The 22,090-nt window shown below is 32.4% G+C and overlaps 1 protein-coding gene and 1 pseudogene across 1 annotated transcript; one reads left to right on the forward strand and one right to left on the reverse strand.

The window, feature by feature from the left end:
• Nucleotides 1–6,296: 6,296 nt before the first annotated feature.
• On the forward strand, nt 6,297–8,191 carry LOC145059166 (protein FAR1-RELATED SEQUENCE 12-like). The gene is made up of 3 exons (XM_079007030.1): nt 6,297–6,749; nt 6,836–7,085; nt 7,191–8,191. The coding sequence occupies exons 1-3, from the start codon at nt 6,297–6,299 to the stop codon at nt 7,976–7,978; spliced, it is 1,491 nt and encodes a 496-aa protein (XP_078863156.1). The 3' UTR covers nt 7,979–8,191.
• A 12,044-nt stretch (nt 8,192–20,235) lies between these two features.
• Nucleotides 20,236–21,977, reverse strand: LOC145058892 (UDP-glycosyltransferase 73C11 pseudogene; annotated as a pseudogene).
• Between the last annotated feature and the right edge of the window lie 113 nt (nt 21,978–22,090).

The following is a 22,090-nucleotide window of genomic DNA, read 5'->3' on the forward strand; positions in this document are numbered from 1 at the left end:
CTTTCAGAATGAATTTGCATCTAGATTTTTGTGTATGGGTACATATTTTGTTTCACGACTCACTCACTCAAAATACAAAAAAGTTGTCTGAAACTTGAAGAACAAGATTGTATTATATCAGAATGAGAGTTTATTCTAGAAGAGTGAGAGTATATTCATCATTAAATTCATCATTAATATCAGCAATAATATTCTTTCAGAATGAATTTGCATCTAGATTTTTGTGTATGGGTACATATTTTGTTTCACGACTCACTCACTCAAAATACAAAAAAGTTGTCTGAAACTTGAAGAACAAGATTGTATTATATCAGAATGAGAGTTTATTCTAGAAGAGTGAGAGTATATTCTAACAGAATGAGAGTATATTCTAGTAGAATACAGTCTCGTTCTTCATATTCAATGCAATTTTGTTGTATTTGAAATTTGAGAGTCCATAAACAAAACACGAACCCATACATGAAAACCTAGATGAAATTCATTCTGAAAGAATGTTATTGCCGACATTAACGGCGAATTTAATTAGTTTTCATAAAAAGAGAATCATAATTATGGATATCATTTAATATACATACAATTATGGAAATCATTTAATATCTATCTTTTTTTAATTAAATAATTATTTAATTGTATTAAATTCCTATTGGTGCATTCTAGCACATAATAAATGTAAAAAACACATGGACCTTGCCCTATATATATATATATATATATATATATATATATATATATATATATATATATAGAGAGAGAGAGAGAGAGAGAGAGAGAGAGAGAGAAAGAGAGAGAGAGAGAGTTAGGTTCAAATGTTTCTCAGATCTATTGTGTGTTAGAATGCACCAATAAGAATTTAGTAAAAATTAAATTATTATGTAATCAAATAAAGATAGATATTAAATGATTTCCATAATTATATGTATATTAAACGAAATCCATAATTATAATTCTTTTTTTATGGAAACTAATTAATTTTATAATTAATATCAGCAATAATATTCTTTCAGAACGAATTTGCATCTAGATTTTCGTGTATGGGTATATATTTTGTTTCACGACTCACTCACACAAAATATAACAAAGCTGTCTGAAACATGAAGAACAAGAGTGTATTATAGAAGAATGAGAGTTTATTCTAGAAGAACGAGAGTAAATTCTAGTAGAATACACTCTCGTTCTTCATATTCAACGCAATTTTGTTGTATTTTAAATGAGAGGGTCCGTAAACAAAACACGAACGCATACATAAAAACGTAGATGCGAATTCATTCTGAAAGAATGTTATTTCTGACATTAACGGCGAATTTAATTAGTTTCCATAAAAAGAGAATCATAATTATGGATATCATTTAATGTAAATACAATTATGGAAATCATTTAATATCGATCTTTATTTAATTAAATAATTATTTAATTTTATTAAATTTCTATTGGTACGTTGTAGCACATAATAAATGTAAGAAACACATGGACATTGCCCTATATATATATATATATATATATATATATATATATATATATATATATATATATATATATATATATATATATATATATATATATATATGTAGGGCAAGGTCCATGTGTTTCTTATATTTATTATGTGCTAGAATGCACCAATAGAAATTTAATAAAATCTAAAGTCTATTTAATTAAATAAAGATAGATATTAAATGATTTCCATAATTATATGTATATTAAACGAAATCCATAATTATAATTCTTTTTTTATGGAAACTAATTAAATTTATAATTAATATCAGCAATAATATTCTTTCAGAACGAATTTGCATCTAGATTTTCGTGTATGGGTATATATTTTGTTTCACGACTCACTCACACAAAATATAACAAAGCTGTCTGAAACATGAAGAACAAGAGTGTATTATAGAAGAATGAGAGTTTATTCTAGAAGAACGAGAGTAAATTCTAGTAGAATACACTCTCGTTCTTCATATTCAACGCAATTTTGTTGTATTTTAAATGAGAGGGTCCGTAAACAAAACACGAACGCATACATAAAAACGTAGATGCGAATTCATTCTGAAAGAATGTTATTTCTGACATTAACGGCGAATTTAATTAGTTTCCATAAAAAGAGAATCATAATTATGGATATCATTTAATGTAAATACAATTATGGAAATCATTTAATATCGATCTTTATTTAATTAAATAATTATTTAATTTTATTAAATTTCTATTGGTACGTTGTAGCACATAATAAATGTAAGAAACACATGGACATTGCCCTATATATATATATATATATATATATATATATATATATATATATATATATATATATATGTAGGGCAAGGTCCATGTGTTTCTTATATTTATTATGTGCTAGAATGCACCAATAGAAATTTAATAAAATCTAAAGTCTATTTAATTAAATAAAGATAGATATTAAATGATTTCCATAATTATATGTATATTAAACGATATCCATAATTATAATTCCGTTTTTATGGAAACTAATTAAATTTATCATTAATATCAGCAATAATATTCTTTCAGAATAAATTTGCATCTAGATTTTCGTGTATGGGTACATATTTTGTTTCACGACTCAGTCACTCAAAATACAAAAAAGTTGTCTGAAACATGAAGAACAAGAGTGTATTATATCAGAATGAGAGTTTATTCTAGAAGAACGAGAGTATATTCTAACAGAATGAGAGTATATTCTAGTAGAATACACTCTCGCTCTTCATATTCAATGCAATTTTGTTGTATTTGAAATGAGAGGGCCTTTAAACAAAACACGAACCTATACATGTAAACCGAGATTCGAATTCATTCTGAAAGAATGTTATTGCCGATATTAACGGCGAATTTAATTAGTTTTCATAAAAAGAGAATCATAATTATAGATATCATTTAATATACATACAATTATGGAAATCATTTAATATCTATCTTTATTTAATTAAATAATTATTTAATTGTATTAAATTCCTATTGGTGCATTCTACCACATAATAAATGTAAAAAACATATGGAACTTGCCCTATATATATATATATATATATATATATATATATATATATATATATATACATATTTAGAGAGAGAGAGGGAGAGTTAGGTTCAAATGTTTCTCACATCTATTGTTTGGTAGAACGCACCAATAAAAATTTAGTAAAAATTAAATTATTATTAATCAAATGAAAATAGATATTAAATGATTTCCATAATTATATGTATATTAAACGATATCAATAATTATAATTCTGTTTTTATGGAAACTAATTAAATTCATTATTAATATCACCAATAATATTCTTTCATAATGAATTTGCATCTAGATTTTCGTGTATGGGTACATATTTTGTTTCACGACTCTCTCACTCAAAAGACAAAAAAGTTATCTAAAACATGAAGAACAAAAGTGTATTATAGCAGAATGAAAGTTTATTCTAGAAGAATGAGAGTATATTCTAACACAATGAGAGTATATTCTAGTAGAATACATTATCATTCTTCATATTCAATGCAATTTTGTTGTATTTGAAATGAGAGGGTCCATAAACAAAACACGAACCCATACATGAAAACCTAGATGCGAATTCATACTGAAAGAATGTTATTGCCGACATTAACGGCGAATTTAATTAGTTTTCATAAAAAGAGAATAATAATTATGGATATCATTTAACATACATACAATTATAGAAATCAATTAATATTTATCTTTATTTAATTAAATAATTATTTAATTTTATTAAATTTCTATGTGTGCATTCTAGCACATAATAAATGTAAAAAACACATGGACCTTGCTCTCTCTTTCTCTCTCTCTCTCTCTCTCTGTATATATATATATATATATATATATATATATATATATATATATATATATATATATATAGAGAGAGAGAGAGAGAGAGAGAGATAAAGTTAGGTTCAAATGTTTCTCACATTTGTTGTGTGTTAAAATGCACCAATAAGAATTTAGTAAAAATTAAATTATTATTTAATCAAATAAAGATAGATATTAAATAATTGAGTAAATTGCAAAAATGGTCCCTGTGGTATGCAAAATTTTGGGGTTTTAGTCCAAACCACGAGTTTTTTGGAACCATAGTCCTTTTGGAGTGGTTTCTATGTGGTTTTGGTCCCTGGACTTAACTCCCGTTAAGTTGGAACTGTTAAGCCCCCTCACGTGCCTCACACGTGAGGGTAATTTCGTCATTTCATGTCAGGGACCATTTTTGCATAAACGGTTTTTTGGATTAATTGACATTTACCCCTCATTTACTTTCCCCAACACTCGTCAACTCCCCAACTCCCTCCTTCTTGCTTCTGCTCCATTGAACCTGCAAAAAACCCTCGTTGCTTATCTAAACAAGATAATCGACACTACACATATAAGGGCATACGTTTAATAGGAAATGGTGTTCGTAATGTGGCATATCAGACCAAAACACGAAGTTGTTGATGTATCAACTGTATATGGTAAGCTGCTCTGTTTTCTTTAACTTTTATACTTTGCATTTTCTTATTGATTTAGAACAAAAAAATGCAAAATTTTAACTTTGTTAATATGTATAATTTTGATTTTTAGCTGGTGCACCCACATGGTTTAGTATTAAGCTTCATCACGGTGGGAAATTTACTAAATTACCTGATATAAAGTACATTGGAGGTGAAGTGCGTTATGTTGATTATGTGGACATTGATGAGTTTTCTGTGCATGAACTTGATGCCATAATGCTTGACCTAGGTTACCCAGACCCACGGAATTCTGAATTCGCTGATGAATCCCCAGTTATATACTACCATTTTAGGATACACAATGGTGACTTTCAATTTGGTCTTAGAGCTTTAGGGAATGATCAGGATGTGATCAACCTTTCTAAATATATTGCACATAACAAGCTGATTGAGGTGTACACAGAGCATGGAAAGACAAATTTATTGACTTACTTCATGTCACCAAATGCAAAGGGTAATGTTGTCATTGAGGAATTACCAGAAAATGATGATCAAGGGGCTGAAGTTGAGGGTCAAGTTCATGCAGATTCTTCAATGAAAAATGTGAACCATGGTAATGGTGAGCCTATTGGTGAGTTCATGTCTCTGATTCTTTTTGGGAGTAAGAATGATAGTTTCTCACCAGAGTATAGAAGGGGTAGGGTTGGGAATTCCAAAATAGGTGAAAGTTCTTGTAGCAATAGGCTTAATTTAGATTATATTGATGAGGTTGTTCACATTTCAAAGGAAAAGAATGATGATCTGGATGGTTCAACTAATGTTCAGGAGGCAGCAACTTGTGTTCATATTGATGAGATGGATGGTGTTAGGGAGGCTGCAAATGTTGTTCAAGAGGCATCAACTTTTGATGAAGAAGGCTACAACACCCCCCCTGTTAATAATGCTGATGAACAATTGAATGAGTTATTTGATAACCTTATGGAAAATTTGATTGGGAGTGATGATGATAATGCAGAGTATGAAGGGGATGGAGAATCTGAAGAGGGTAATCAAGAGTATGAAGAGGATGATGAATCTCAAGAAAGTGATCCAAATTTTGAAGAGTATGATGAATCTGAAAATAGTGATCCAGAGTATGAAGAAGATGAGAGACAAATAGAAGATGAAGATCATATGGATGACATAATGGATGTTGACAACAATATACAGGATGTGGATGTGGACATGGGAGATTTCACTCTCAATGTTGAAAGTGATGTGGAAGGTGGGCATGAACCTGAAGATATGGAAGTGATTAACAATGAGGAATTTGAATCTTTGGATGAAGGATCCGACCAAGACAGAGAGAGAAGAGCTCTTATCAAGAATTCGAGAAAAGAAAAAAGGTGCAGTCTTGGGGTAGTACATAAACAATCTTTTTCAGTTGGAGATAAATTTAATAGTAAAAAAGAATTAAAGGAGGCAATTGATTTGCATGCACTAGAATCAAGAAGGAATCTTTTCTTTAAAAAAATGACAATGTAAGGCTTAGGGCACAGTGTAGAGGTGTTGTACCTGTCACCAATAAAGGCCAAGTGGGTAGTCAAGCTACCACTTCAAAAAGAAAGGGTAAAGAATTAAAGACACAAAAAGTAACATGTGGTTGGTACATTCATGCATCTAGGTCAAATCCTGAATCCGACTGGTTTATAAGGACCTTAAACCAAACTCACACATGTTTGCAAACAAGGAAACTCAGGGCTTGTACTGCTTCTTTAATCAGCAAGAAAATCTTTGATCAAGTTGAGGCGAATCCAGATATACCTTTGAGAGCCATACAAGATCACTTTCAAAAGACCTACCAAGTGGGTGTTAGTATGGACAAGGTGTTCAGGGCAAAGGATAAGGCAAGAAAGCATATAACTGGTGACTACACAAAGCAGTATGAACTGTTGAGGGACTATGTTCTCGAACTTCAAGCCACCAACCCAGACACCACAGTGAAAATAGATGTATGTTCTGAGCCTAACCCTGATTCCCCAACTAGGCAGTTTAGAAGAATTTATGTGTGCTTGGGTCCACTGAAAAAAGGGTTCAAGGCATGCCTTAGGGACTTATTAGGTTTTGATGGTGCCTTCATGAAAGGACCATTCCCTGGGCAAGTCCTTTCAGCAGTTGGTCTTGATCCCAATAATGGAATTTACCCATTAGCATATGGGATTGTTGAGTCTGAAAACACAGAAAGCTGGAAATGGTTTTTAGATAACCTTGGGGATGACTTGGACCTTGGAAGAAACTCAAATTTTACTTTCATAAGTGACAGGCAAAAGGTAAAGTTGGAAGTAGTTTTTATACATTTGGTCATTTAAAGTGTGGTTGTAAGTTAATTCTAATGATTGACAATTAATTTTTGCAGGGTTTACATACTGCAGTTGAGCAAATTTTTCCCAATGCTGAGCATAGATATTGTATCAGACATATTCATGACAATATGAGGAAAAGATGGAGGCAAACAGAGTACAGGGACCACTTATGGAGGTGTGCATCAGCTACCACCATTCCTGAGTTTGAACATTTGATGAAGGAGTTTAGTCAGTATGATAAGGAGGCATGTGAATGGTTGAAGCAAATTCCTCCTAAACATTGGGCAAGGAGTCATTTTTCAGGTAAATCTACATATTCCAATTTGATCCTTATGTCTTTCACTTAGTGAACTGTTTTACTTGTATGTGAATTGTATTAAATGTTTTTTAATGGTAATTTACACACAGGAAGAGCAGTTTCTGATGTGTTGATATCAAACATGTGTGAAGTGTTTAATGGGAAGATAGAGAAAGGAAGGGATAAACCTGTCATTGGATGTTTAGAATTCATAAGGGAGTATCTAATGAAGAGGATATGCAATGTCATGAAGGAAATGAAAAAGGCTAAAGGTCCACTAACACCCACAGCAACAGACATCCTAACTGCAAGAAAAACAGTTGCTTCACAATACATTGCTAGGTGGAATGGGGGAGACAAGTATCAAGTCACAGGAGCTTTGCAGGATCAACATGTGGTTGATGTTAGGAACAAAACATGCACTTGCAGAAAATGGGAATTAATTGGAATTCCATGCAGACATGCAATTGCAACTCTGAATGAGATGAGTAAAGACCCAGAGGCTGACCTTGACATTTACAAATGGGTTCACAAGGTGTATTTTCTAGAGACATGGAAAAAGGCTTATTCTTTTAAGGTGGAGCCAATTAAGGGTAGATCCATGTGGCCCAAAAGTGAATGTCCCACAAAGCTAATCCCTCCTCCACATCGCACTCAGGTGGGAAGGCCTAAGAAAAAGAGAAGACAAAGTGAGGGTGAAAGGTTAAGCAAAAAGCAGAAGGCAAGTCAAGGTGATGGAGTGAATGCTGCACAAGAAGGAGGTTCCCAAAAACCAACAAATGATGGAGTGCAGAAGCTATCAAGGAAGCATATCAGTGTTACTTGTAGCAAATGCAAGAACAAGGGACACAACTCTAGGACCTGTAAAGGGCAAGGTGGGAATCAATCCAAGAAGTAATGTGTCATGCATGCATGGAGTTTTTTGTGATTTTGGTTGGTTATGAAAACTTGGTTGTTATATTTACAATATTTTGTTGAAAATTTTTGGTTGGTTGTTATGAAAACTTGGTTGTTATCTTAGGTATGGTAATGTGTCCCTTTTGGTAATGTTTAGAATCTTTGGTTGTTATGTTTAGAAACTTTGGTTGTTATATTACAAATCTTAATGAAATATGCATTTTGGTTATGTACAATTGGTTCTAAATATATATATTTTGGTAACACATTCATACCATTTCTATTCATATGTTAATTCTTATACATTCATACCATTTTAGTAAAACATTCATTACACTTGCATCATAAAATTGTACATATATCATTATCATCATAAGTCACTACAAACTTGATCACATAAAATTACAAAAAAATGACCAAAACACCCTTCAGAGTATACCCCTACACAAACCAAATATAAAAGAATACAATCACAAAGAAAAACCAACTTCCAAACATGTACATTTTCAGCTTCAAATTATCATCCTTCAATGCTCTGACATTTGCCACCAAAATGTTGTTCTTGCATATCAGTCCATTGCATTGATCTTGTAGCATGTTCATACTTCTAACCAACTCATTGCACCGTTCCTGCACTGAATTCAAATTTCTTAGCAGACCAGGTATGATGGCTTTAGACCTAGCACACATTGGGGGATCAAGCCACCCAATAAACCCACAAACGGAATCATTCATAGGGCATGCAAAAAATCTCCTTCCTGGATTCAGAGGGGTCCAAGACGTTTTCACCACAGCAACTTTTCCACAAAAACATAGCACCATTTTTGTAGCAGAGCTCAAGAAGAAGAAGGGTAGAAGAAAAGAGACGTTGGGGAAGAAGAACGCAGGAAGTGGGGGTATTTAAAAGGAATTAATCCAAAAAACCGTTTATGCAAAAATGGTCCCTGACATGAAATGACGAAATTACCCTCACGTGTGAGGCACGTGAGGGGGCTTAACAGTTCCAACTTAACGGGAGTTAAGTCCAGGGACCAAAACCACATAGAAACCACTCCAAAAGGACTATGGTTCCAAAAAACTCGTGGTTTGGACTAAAACCCCAAAATTTTGCATACCACAGGGACCATTTTTGCAATTTACTCTAAATAATTTCCATAATTATATATATATTAAACGATATCCGTAATTATAAATCCGTTTTTATGGAAACTAATTAAATTGATCATTAATATCAGCAATAATATTTTTTCAGAACGAATATGCATCTTGATTTTCGTATCTAGGTTGTCTGACATCTATTGTATGTCTAGAATGCACCAATAAGAATTTAGTAAAAATTAAAATATTATTTAATCGAATAAAGATGGATATTAATTGATTTCCATAATTATATGTATATTAAACGATATCCATAATTATAATTACTTTTTTATGGAAACTAATTAAATTCATTATTAATATTAGCAATAATATTCTTTCAGAATGAATTTGCATCTAGATTTTCGTGTTTGGGTATATATTTTGTTTTACGACTCACTCACTCAAAATAAAAAAAAAATTGTCTGAAACATGAATAACAAGAGTGTATTATAGCATAATGAGAGTTTATTATAGAAAAATGAGAGTATATTCTAACAAAATGAGAGTATATTCTAGTATAATATACTCTCGTTCTTCATATTCAGTGCAATTTCGTTGTATTTTAAATGAGAGGGTCCATAAACAAAACACCAACCCATGCATGAAAATCTAGGTACGAATTCATTCTGAAAGAATGTTATTGCTGCCATTAACGATGAATTTAATTAGTTTTTCATAAAAAAAGAATCATAATTATGGATATCATTTAATGGAAATCATTTAATATCTATCTTTATTTGATTAAATAATTATTTAATTTTATTAAATTCCTATTTGTGTATTCTAGCACATAATAAAGGTAAGAAACACATGAACCTTTATATATATATATATATATATATATATATATATATATATATATATATATATATATGAGAAATTAAATATCCTCCTAGTTTTTGTTCCTACAAATCTTCCTACCCAACTAAATGATGACGTGTGTCACATTTAATGCTCATTTAATGATATTTTAGTATATTAAAATAACACATGTCATCATAATAAATGTAAGAAACACATGAACCTTGCCCTATATATATATATATATATATATATATATATATATATATATATATATATATATATATATATATGAGAACTTAAATATCCTCCTACTTTTTGTTCCTACAAATTTTCCTACCCAATTAAATGATGACGCGTGTCACATTTAATGTTCATTTAATGATATTTTAGTATATATTAAAATAACTAATGTCATCGTTAAATGATTTCATAATTATTTAATCAAATAAGATATTAATTGATTTCCATAATTATAATTATATGTATATTAAACGATATCCATAATTATAATTCTTTTTTTTATGGAAACTAATAAAATTCATCATTAATATCAGTAATAATATTCTTTCAGAATGAATTTATATCTAGATTTTCGTGTATGGGTACATATTTTGTTTCACGACTCACTCACTCTAAATACAACAAAGTTGTCTGAAACATGAAGAACAAAAGTGTATTATAGCAGAATGAGAGTTTATTCGAGAAGAATGAGAGTTAATTCTAACATAATGAGAGTATATTCTAGTAGAATACACTCTCGTTCTTCATATTCAATGCAATTTTGTTGTATTTTAAATGAGAGGGTCCATAAACAAAACATGAACCCATACATGAAAACCTATATGCGAATTCATTCTGAAATATTGTTATTGCTGACACTAACGACGAATTTAATTAGTTTCCATAAAAAGAGAATCATAATTATGGATATAATTTAATATACATACAGTTAAGGAAATCATTTAATATCTATCTTTATTTAATTAAATAATTATTTAATTTTATTAAATTCCCATTGGTGCATCTAGCGCATAATAAATATAAGAAACACATGAACCTTGCCATATATATATATATATATATATATATATATATATATATATATATATAGATCTTATAATTAATTATACAATATTTGTTTCATGGAAATATTAATTTCTAATGTTAAGTATCAAAGTAACTACAAATGAGATTGATTTCCATCTAAGTCTCATGGTCAATAGGATGTTTGTGAAAAAGGGATAATTGATAAGCTTATCTTATACATCAATTGATTCTTTAAGCTTTTGGGAATTGGATATTAATAGAATTGCACTAAGTCATATATTACTAGGGTAGTGAAATGTTGCAAGATGTTCACCACTGTCTATATTAATCTATGATGAGTTGTGTGCAAGTGGGAGATTGAAAGATCTATATGTCCAAGAGTCATTATAGAATGATATTGCTAGATAATATACGATCCTAAAGGATCACACTAACAGCAACTTGATGCATATATATATATATATATATATATATATATATATATATATATATATATATATACAGCAACTTGATGCATATATATATATATATATATATATATATATATATATATATATATATATATGTATGTATTACGCTCGCAGATTCGGGCTAGTCAATTTAGAGACAATAAGCGTAAAAAACGACTTTTTTTATAGAATATTATTAAAGTGAATAATCTAAACTAATCTATAGTATATGTCACAAAGATTTCGTACATATAAAGAATGCTGAAATCTGACTCATAACGAAGAAGTTATGACCTGTTGAAGTTTTGCGACAAAACCGACACGACGCCACATATCGTAAAAAGTGAATTTTTGATAAACTACTTTTTTTCCTTAGCGATCTAAACAATAGTCGTAGTGGACGTCAAACCAAAATCGTGCATATAGAGAACATCCAAATCTGATTTCGTATGAGGAAGTTATGATTTTCTAAGATTTGACATAGTAGTATGCAGCCCGAGAATCGAATTTTAGATCAATCGATTTTTAGCTGAAACAGCCTAAATGAGAATTGAGTATCTCATTAATAGGAGCTCAACGGTATAAAGACAGACGAAAATGGACGTCTGATGACAATGTTATGAATTTTTAACGGACTTTAACTGTCCAAGCCCTTTAAAATATAACTTTAAAAATAAAATCAAATTTAGCCAAAGGAGTCTAAATGAAAGTTGTAGATGACGTCACTACCTACACGTGGATATAAAGAACGTAAAAAAATGGAGATCGTACGCGAAAGTTACGGAATTTAGAAGATAATTAATTTTGGGGTTAAGATGCGAGGTGACACGTGGCAAAATCCTGACCATTGATTTCTCCCCACGCCTTGCCACCGAATCTTGACATGTGGCTACGTACACCCTGCGTAGCACCTAGTACACCCCACGTACCGAGTATGCCCAACATACATTAAAGTTACGTCCAACGTAATCCGATCCTCCGGCCTATAAATATGAGGCGTTTTTCCTCATTTTTCTTCACATCTTTCTCACACTTTTCTCCCAAATAACTCCAAACCCTCTTCCCGTTTCCCTAGTACTTCTTAAGTGATAGGAGCGAGTACAGGAGCGCCAGAAGGCCCTGAGAAGAAGAGCTTTCGGCTTAGAAGTTCTGCACTTAAGAGCCCGGTTCCTCGCCAAACTCCCTTGTAACTGAGTTATGCTTACCCTACTTTAAGTATAACTTATGTTTAAGTTCATTATCGTTATTATGAACCTATAAAAAAGATTTATCAGTGATTTAAAGTCGTTATATTGATTGATATACTTATATGAGAGGTGTCTAGAATGGTCACATTGGCTTGGTTGTTGGATTTCAGAAAAGCTATATGTCGAAATGGTCCTGCCTCCCAACTGTCCTGCCTGGCTGCTCTTTACTTGATAGATCATGAAAGTAGACTTTGAGTTAATGATGAATCTAGACTAATAATTAGTCGCAATAAATATTAGACTAAAATCTAGTAATAATGATACTAGGTTTTGTCGAAGGAAACGAAAATTAATAGAAGCGAAGCGCTGCCCGAATTTCGAGTCATCACTTAAACAAGTGAGTGCATAGTTACTTTCATCTTACACATAGATATGAAGAATTTAATATAAATTATGTGCTATGTGTGCATATTATATGTGTTCTTGAATTTATGCTAGATGAACGAAATATACATGTTTTATTCGAGTTAAACTGTATATGTATTTTTATACCTATAATTCTATAAATATTGGGTAAAGATGGGTAGATGAAAGATGATATGGATGATGAGAGATGAAAAATGATATAGACGTTGAGAGGTGAAAAGATGATGAGAAGCCTTGACATAAACGATGATCCAGTCATCTAGCAGAGTATAGATGACAACCACAGACTATTCTAGACAGTCCAGTGGAACGCTAGCAGGCTCGCAACCTGTAGGTGTTTTTGAACTATATGTTCACTAGATGTACTCTAAATATCCTGGCAGCTGAGCCTAATGGATAATATTAGCAGCTATGCTTAATAGATAATCTTTGAACTACGTCTTCACCATATGTACTCTAAAAACCCTGGAAACTATGGACTTAGTGCCTTATGAATGGACGTTGGCAGCTATTGATTTAGTGCCCTATAGATAATCATTGGCAGTTATGGACTTAGTGCCTTACAAATGAACGTTGTCAGCTATGGATTTAGTGCCTAATAGATAACATCCACAGCTATGGACTTAGTGTCTATTAGATAAACCCTGACAGTGATGGACTTCGTGCCTATTCCTTAGGACAATCCTTAGGAATGAATGAATCAATGAAGGATAAATGATTCTTAGGGTAGATCCTTAAGAATAAAGAAGATAATCGGGATGGGAAATTAGGTTAATTGTTTGATGATTAAACATAATAATTATTTTATTGTGGGTTGAAAACCCTATGTACTCACTAGGTTTCCCAACCTGACCCACTCAGTTTATTTGTATCACAGATGTCGATACGAAACTATATTGTACTGAGAGATTAACAGAGATGTAAATCATTAGTGTAAATGAATGTAAGGTCTGTTTATGCTTATGTTACTGTATTGATGATAACATCCCAATGTTTTAAATATAAACAAAATACATTTATTCGGAAATGCTTTGATAATATATTTATCATGTTTTCTGGGAACAAATCTGCAATATTATTCTGTAAAATGGATACTCTGATTTTTAAATAAGCATAAATAAAATTTTTAAAATGATCGTGAATTTGGGGATGTCATATATATATATATATATATATATATATATATATATATATATATATATATATATATATATATATATATAGTAATTAATTATACATTATTTGTTTCATGGAAATATTAATTTTCAATGTTAAGTATCAAAATATATCATAAGTTATGATTTATTATGTCATGTACATCTTTTTGGATGAAAATGTTTTTCGTCTTATATGGATTTATATGTTTTATAAGTTATAAAAATTAGAAGAGTTTTTATATAAAAACTAGCTTCTTCTTTTTATAAAATATTCAAGGAGACCAGAAAGAAGAAAGAAGACCTGCTTTTGATTAATTTATTCAACACACCATGCTCTTAGAAAGCATGGCTAGTTGATTTGATAAAACATGGGTCTTAAAGTGCTAAGACCCATGAGATAAAGGCTTAGAGTTAGGACTTAAAAGAACTAGTTTTCTCCCTTCTTTGAAAAGCCAAAAACCAGGAAATTTGTGGCTTCCCATCTCCATATTATCTCTAGTTTTTGTCTCTTAAAATGTTAAGAACATAAAGATGAAGATGATAATTGAATAGTCTCCTTTAATGCAAACCAGTTTCTTTGTCTTAAGAGCTTAAGAGATTCTTTTATTACAAGAAGAAGACTAGAATCTTATCAAGTTGATTTACTTTTGGTGGATATCTCTAGAGAACTTCTACCTTGAAGTTTCATGTTACACTTCATCGACTTCCAATATCCCATGAGAATCAAAGTCTTCAAAGGTTGCAAAATGATCTTTTGTTCAAATCTAAAGTCTTCCATTTCTATGTTTATGTTTTTGAAGCAATTTTTGAATAAAAACCCAATGTATCTTTTTTTGCAAATTCTGAAAAATATGTCTAGCACACTGCATGTGCTATATAAATACCATCAACTCCTTAACGACCTTAATCAAACCCTATAATAATAATAATAATAATAATAATAATAAGGTTTAGTACCAACTTCACACTATAAATAGGAATGTATTACTATATAATAAACTCACATTATGTTGATATGACATTAAATTGTATCCATTTCCTAAATTTAAATTGAGATCATCAATTAGAAGATCTAAAAAAACACTTCTAATTTTGCTTGTTCTCCATACAAACCACTGCCCAAGCAATAGGATATATCTGGTCATTTTCATCCCTCCCAATTGCACAAAGCAATCCCCCTTGCAAATCTCTTTCAAGAAACAGCCATGAAATCCTATTATCCTTCTACATCCTTCAATCCAACCTTGTTTCACTCCTTGAAAACACACATAAAACTTGCTAAAATACTTCTTCCCATCTAGACCATTCTCCAACTCTAGTTTCACAGTTGATCCTGGATTTGTCCTCAATATCTTATGGCCATATGACCATAGTTTTGCATAGTGCTCTACAAGAGTACCTTCAATAAGCTTTGGTGCATACTTCTTTGCTCTCATATATTAGCCTCTGCTAGCATAGATACCAAACTTGGTCATTACTTGTAGCCTAAGTTTCTTTACACTCAATTACTTCCTCTGTACAAAGCATAGATTTATCAACGTTAGAAGCAGAAGTTAAAAATGCAGAATTTTGAACATGTAATAATTTGTCAACAATATTCAAATGAAACATTATATTGTTTAAATATCTAAAGCCAACAAACATTCCACCCTTAGACAAAATAAACTTATCCGACTCAATAACTTGTTTAAAACCATCAGAATTCAAACAACTAGAACTAACAAGATTCTCGCGAATCTTGCGAACAAACAAAACATCAAAAAGCCTAATTGTCTTTCCAGAAGTAAATTCAAGACACACAACACCAACACCACAAATAGGAATAAATGAATCGTCTCCCATTTTTAGCACCGACCCATCTTCAAGGAGAGTTAATGTTTCAAACATTCGTTTATCCTTGCATACATGGTTCGTTGCCCCAAAGTCGATCCACCAAGCAACATCATCATCCTGTATATAGAATGATCCTGGAATGAATAAAACATAGTAAACATAATTCTGATTAGAATTATCAAAGTTAGTAAAAAACTGACCTCTTTCAACTTGGGGCAAAGACCCGTTCACCTTCCCATTGGTTCCACTGTTTCCAACACCATTGTTGCCTAAATTCACACGACAATCATGCTTTCAATGCCCAGCTTGATTACACCTCCAATAAACCAGATCCTTTCTCTTTTTGTTGGAGTTGCTTGGGACATGTTCCTGCTTACGTTTTCCATGTCCTTTGTGGTTCTGATTCCTTGATTTGTTTTCAACCATATGAACCGAGGGCTGTACATATTCAACTTTTCCTTTGGGTTTATCAGTTTGTCACTTTCCTTCGCACGAAGAGATTCTTCAATACGAATGTGACTAGCAAGTTTAACCAAAGACAGTTCCTCCTTTTGATGTTTTAAGTTATATTTGAAGTCTTTCCAGGATGGAGGCAGTTTGTCAATGACGGTTGACACAACAATGGATTCATCCATATCCATACGGTGCAGTTTAAACTGACCGTATATGCAAAGGAGTTCATTGTATTGTTCAGTAACAAACCTTGAATTGTCCATCTTATAATTATTAAAGTCACTGACCAAAAACTTCTTGCTATAAGCATCCTCAATGATATATTTCAATTCAAGGGTGTCCCACAACTCGTTGGCACATAAGGCTTCATTATGGATATCAAATAAAGCATCAGACATGCCGTTCAGAATGTGGCCTTTGCAAATGTAGTCATCTTTGTCCCACTTCTGCCTCCTCCTTATCTCTTCAATTGTCTCAACAACACCTTCCTTAGCCTCCGCTGGTCTTGGAGTAGTCAGCACGTATGCTGCTTTCAAAGTAGTCAACATGAAGTTCTTCTTCTTCTTCCAATGCGTGAAGTCGACGCCTTTGAACTTCTCCAGCTTTGCAAACTTCGTAGTCATCTCGTGGATTGAGTCTCCCATCTCCAGGAACATAGAATATAATTCAATTGTAAGAAAAAGTAGGGTTTGTAGTGGAGATCTGGATACCACTTGGATTGTGTGAACACTTTCTGAACTGATATTTCTACCCTATGCCTGGGTTGCAAGAAATTCATCCTAGGATAATCCAAGAGGACACTTACGATTCTAGGCATAGAAGTCGTAAACCAAATTACTAGAAGGATTCTGTGTTAGTTTGATGAAAAACGAGAACTTAAGAATTTTGTGTATCTTCTCAAAGAGAAGAGCTGTTAATATAATAAACGAGATTAGGGTTTCTATTAGGGTTGGCCGCTATTGGTTGCTTTGGAAGCAAGCCAGGAAATTCGAAATTTAATGAGGATTTAGGGTTTCCAAAACTGAAAAAGTTCATCAGCGGGACCCCAGCCAGGGGCTCTGCCCCTTGGACCCCTCTAGGGGCACTGCCCCTAGACCTTGCCAAAGGGGCGCCACCCCTTTGGAAACCCCAGACCTAGGGGCGCTACCCTCCGACCCCCGACTTGTCGTCAAACCGGCTTCTAATTCAATCTTATAGATGCATGCACTTCGCACAAACCCATACATATATTAGAGTACAAATTATGAATCCCCTTAGCTCACATGTTAGTTCTAGTTACATAAAATGACAGGGTGACACTAAAATCACCAACATTTTGTTCCATGAAGATAAAAGTCTTGCGAACTAAGTCCCTAAGTAAACCCTTTGACAACTACTCTAACAATTTTATTTAGTCCAAAAATATTCCACCAAAATCACATTGTTCATGATTAATGATAACATTAGGAACACAACATAAATAAGAAGTAAGAAGCAGACACTTTTATTAAAAGATCTTCAGATACTTTTACACATGAAATCCTTACTCTAATCCTATACAAATCAATCTAAACTAACCAAGAACACTCATATGTTTCTGTGTTATTTAACTAAGAAAAAGGAAACATACCTCCCAATATTACACGAACAACCTATGAATATTCAAAGGAAAATAATCACAGATACAAAAATTTGAAGCTGATGATAATTACTTTGTAGGGTTTCCATATGTGTTATGATAAGGTTCTAACTAATGGTGGGCGTAACTTGGCGGCAATGTCAAACATCAAACTTTTACGAGCCATGGTAAGTCACATCGTTTGTAAGGTGTGTTGTATATAATTAATAAGTTTGTATATATTTTCTACTATAATTCATTTTTACATACATATCACTTAAGGTGACATTTTGTTAAAGCGTGACGACAAACACAAGTCTTGGATCCATGATGAACTTTTTAGAACCTTGGATATTATATATAATGTATACGATGCTTATTATCTCAATGTAATAAGCTCTAAATATACAGTAGGCAACGGAGTAGAGAAATTGCATTTGTACTCGACGTGGGACAAATACAACTGTAGACAGTTTGTGGAGCTTCATATCCTTTAATGTATCCACACATTGCTTAGTTGTACTTGCAATATATCCTGCTCAGCTATATATCATCTTCAAGACAACCCATGAACCTCTACCTTATTCCACTTCGGTCCCTCAACAAATCTGCATTAATCAAAATAACTTAGGAGTATCACCCATTCATGAGTTTCAGTAATTAGGATTGTAGGAAATCTACAACCTTTAACATAACACATTTTAAACAAATTTTTGCAAGGTAATCATACCGAGTTAAATATAAATAAATAATTCATTGTTCTGATTGAATAATTCGTGAATCATGTTGTTTGTAAATGCCCTGATGTCTAGGTGTTGAGACTTTCCATTATAAACTTGGTTATATTTCTTAGTCAAAGTTGCACCATTGTCACAACGGATAGAAATTTATGATATTGGTTGCAATCACAACAAAATCTACATTCTCTAACCATTTGTCTCTTTACTACAACTACTAATGTTACAAATTTGGATGAGATTGTTGAATTTGTAATGCATGTCTTTTTTGGAGGCCTACTAAATGGTATTTCCCTCAATATATAATTTCCAACCACTTGTGGAACATCGTCTTTTACATTGGTTATCCAACATTCATCAAACTATTATGTATAACTTACAGATATCCAAAAATACGACAAATCATAATCTCTGGCTTCTTTTAAAGATTTGAATACCATTTTGATTGCTTTCCAATGGAGTACTAGGATTCTATAATACCTACTCAACATCAAGCAACCTATAACCATGTGGTATTTCAAATGTAAAATTGATTTGCCCATATTGGCAGGGCCGGTCCAAATGTGTATGGTGCCCGGGGCGAAAAGAAAAAAGTGGCCCTCTTAAAGAAAAATAACATAAAGATTCAAAAAAATATCATTTATTCTTCACTGTAAACATGTACAATTAGCAATAATAAGCAAGTCAAAATATTTATCTTTTGAGTTAGTTTGAGTTTGAACCAACTTTAGACCCTAAAAATCATTTAAATATTAATTATATATATATATATATATATATATATATATATATATATATATATATAATTTTGGGCCCTCTGAAGACGTGGGCCCTGAGCGGTCGCCCGGGTTGCCCACCGTTACCGGCCCTGCATATTGGGCATAATCTTCACAATCATATCCATGGGAGTGCTAATCGGAAAGCAATCTTTATACTTATATTTATTGAGAATTTCTCAATGTAATGTAATTGGGATGTCATAATCACTTTCTTCTCACGTCTAATCCTTCTTAATAAATGAAAATAATTTTGCCACATGTCACTCTTTTATTAACTTTGACACATGTCATTTTTTGGTATTTTTGATTAAAAGTTTTTTCCATTTGTCATTTTCTTATTTTTTATTTTTTTCTTAATTAACACATCATATTTACACTTCAATTAATAATTACCTTAATTGAAAATAACCAATAAATTACAGTATTAATACTCATATAGTATTTAATATGTTTCCTTTTAAATTCAAATTTAAAATTTAAAATTTAAAATTTAAAATTTAAACAAAATTTTGTTTAAACTTTTATATGTAATTATTGTTTTATCAAACACGTATAATATACGTATGTCAAACCTAGTCCTTATGTAAAGGATGACGCCTCCCCCATGTTTTTGTTGGAAAAACTTGATAACAAGAAAAATGTTAGGTCATTGCTCAAAAAATTCATTGGGTGAATTCCAACTACCTAAAATACTTTATAACACTAAAATTACCAACTTATGAGATTATCATACCAATGAAAGACCATGGTTCGTACATGGAACTTGAGGAAATTGAACATAGTCTTATAATTTCCTACTAGTGGCTTGTTGCATGATATCTTCAATTAATCGTGTTATATTCTGGTGAGAAGATCCTCCCTCTTCTATTGCTTTATATGCCATCTCACTTAGTTCTTTAGCTCTCTTTCTTCTCTCTTCTCCTTCTTTCCCTTCTTCCATCACCATCTCTATAGCCTTCCTCAGCTCCTCCCTCTTTACTCCCACTCCCGAATTCTCTTCATCACCCAAATGGACAACATCTCGAGCACCAACACTAACTCCAATCCTCAACACTTGTACAACCAACTTCTCATTCAAGAACTGCTCTTGAAACTGAGGCCATGTCACCATGGGAACACCAGCACATACTCCTTCTAAAGTCGAATTCCACCCACAGTGTGTCAAGAACCCTCCAATCGCAGAGTGGGACAAAACCAACACTTGTGGAGCCCACCCACGGATCAATAGACCTCTCTCTTTTGTTCTCTCTTCAAACCCCTCTTCATCTATCCATTCTTCTATCTTTTGCGTCTTATGACCTGCCCGAACTACCCAAATAAATGGCCTTCTAGTTGCTTCTAGAGCTAAAGCAAGCTCAATTAGTTGTGTAGGTTCAACACGACTAACACTTCCTAAACATGCATAGATCACCGAACCATTTTCTTGAGAATCTAGCCACTTGAGGCATTCGTTTTTGTTAATTGACGACTTGTTACCTCTTTGGGCTTTCTCTGATACATCTTTGTAACATAACGATAATGGCCCTATGCACCAAACTTTACCTCCTTTGAGTTTCTGATATTCATCCGCGTATCCTTGTTCTAACTCCTGAAAACTGTTTATGATTACTCCATATGCTTCGGATTCAGATATCCGAAGCTTTTCATGAAAACTATCTAAATTTTTTGAGCCTGAATTGAATACGATAGGCAGTTGGGATCTTGTTAGTTCAATACGATCAGGCAAACCAGGTAAAACAAATGACTCCAACTCACCCACAGTTTCATATACCTTAGTGAGGTACAAAACATGGTTACACATCTGTGTGAAGCAATTCATTCCATCGAATATAATCCTTGGAATCTGAAACTTTTTTGCTGTTTCAGCTGGCCATAGGAGAAACGAGTCGGATACTATGCAACTTGGTTTAGGATTCAGGTTTTCAATATATTGTTCGACTCTTTCTTGTAGTGTATTAAATGCTTGCATAAGTGATCCGATCAAGTTGAAACTAGGGAGAGTATCTAAGCTCTCACAACCTTCTGGTAATCCAAATTCCATAGATGGAAATGGGAATTCAAGAAAGTGGATGGGAAGTCCTGATTTGATTGCTTGATCAAGAATGGATCCGAATCTTAGGGCGTTTACAGGGGTGGTGATGAAGGTGACTCGGACACCATGCTGAGATAGTAACTTGGCTATGTCAATGGTGGGAATATAATGGCCTGGGGATGCCATGGGTATAACAAGAAAGTGAAGCTGGTTATGTTCTTGTGATTCTTCTAAAGCCATTTTTGAGGGATTGAATCTATGTGGGATAATGGAATTGCATTTGCATTCTAAATAAAGGGTTTCATTCTCTTCTCCTTTCCCTTCCCCTCTTTAATTTATTAGATAAATCCGTGATGAGGTAAGCGTATGCATAAGCGATTATTTGCTTACACAATAAAAAAAACATAACTTTGTAGAGGAAGGTGGAGGTTGCTACAAGTTTTGTCTAATCCGGAAAAATCCAAAGGCGGAA

Source organism: Lactuca serriola, chromosome 6 (assembly GCF_051521515.1).
Source record: "Lactuca serriola cultivar US96UC23 chromosome 6, Lser_US96UC23_V15, whole genome shotgun sequence".
Lineage (NCBI taxonomy): Eukaryota > Viridiplantae > Streptophyta > Magnoliopsida > Asterales > Asteraceae > Lactuca > Lactuca serriola.

Excerpts from the sequence above, each read along its gene's own strand:
- LOC145059166 (XM_079007030.1), top strand. The coding sequence starts at position 6,297 with ATGGACAAGGTGTTCAGGGCAAAGGATAAGGCAAGAAAGCATATAACT. Across the intron at positions 6,750-6,835 it reads TCATAAGTGACAGGCAAAAG|GGTTTACATACTGCAGTTGA; the intron begins GTAAAGTTGGAA and ends TAATTTTTGCAG. Across the intron at positions 7,086-7,190 it reads GGCAAGGAGTCATTTTTCAG|GAAGAGCAGTTTCTGATGTG; the intron begins GTAAATCTACAT and ends ATTTACACACAG.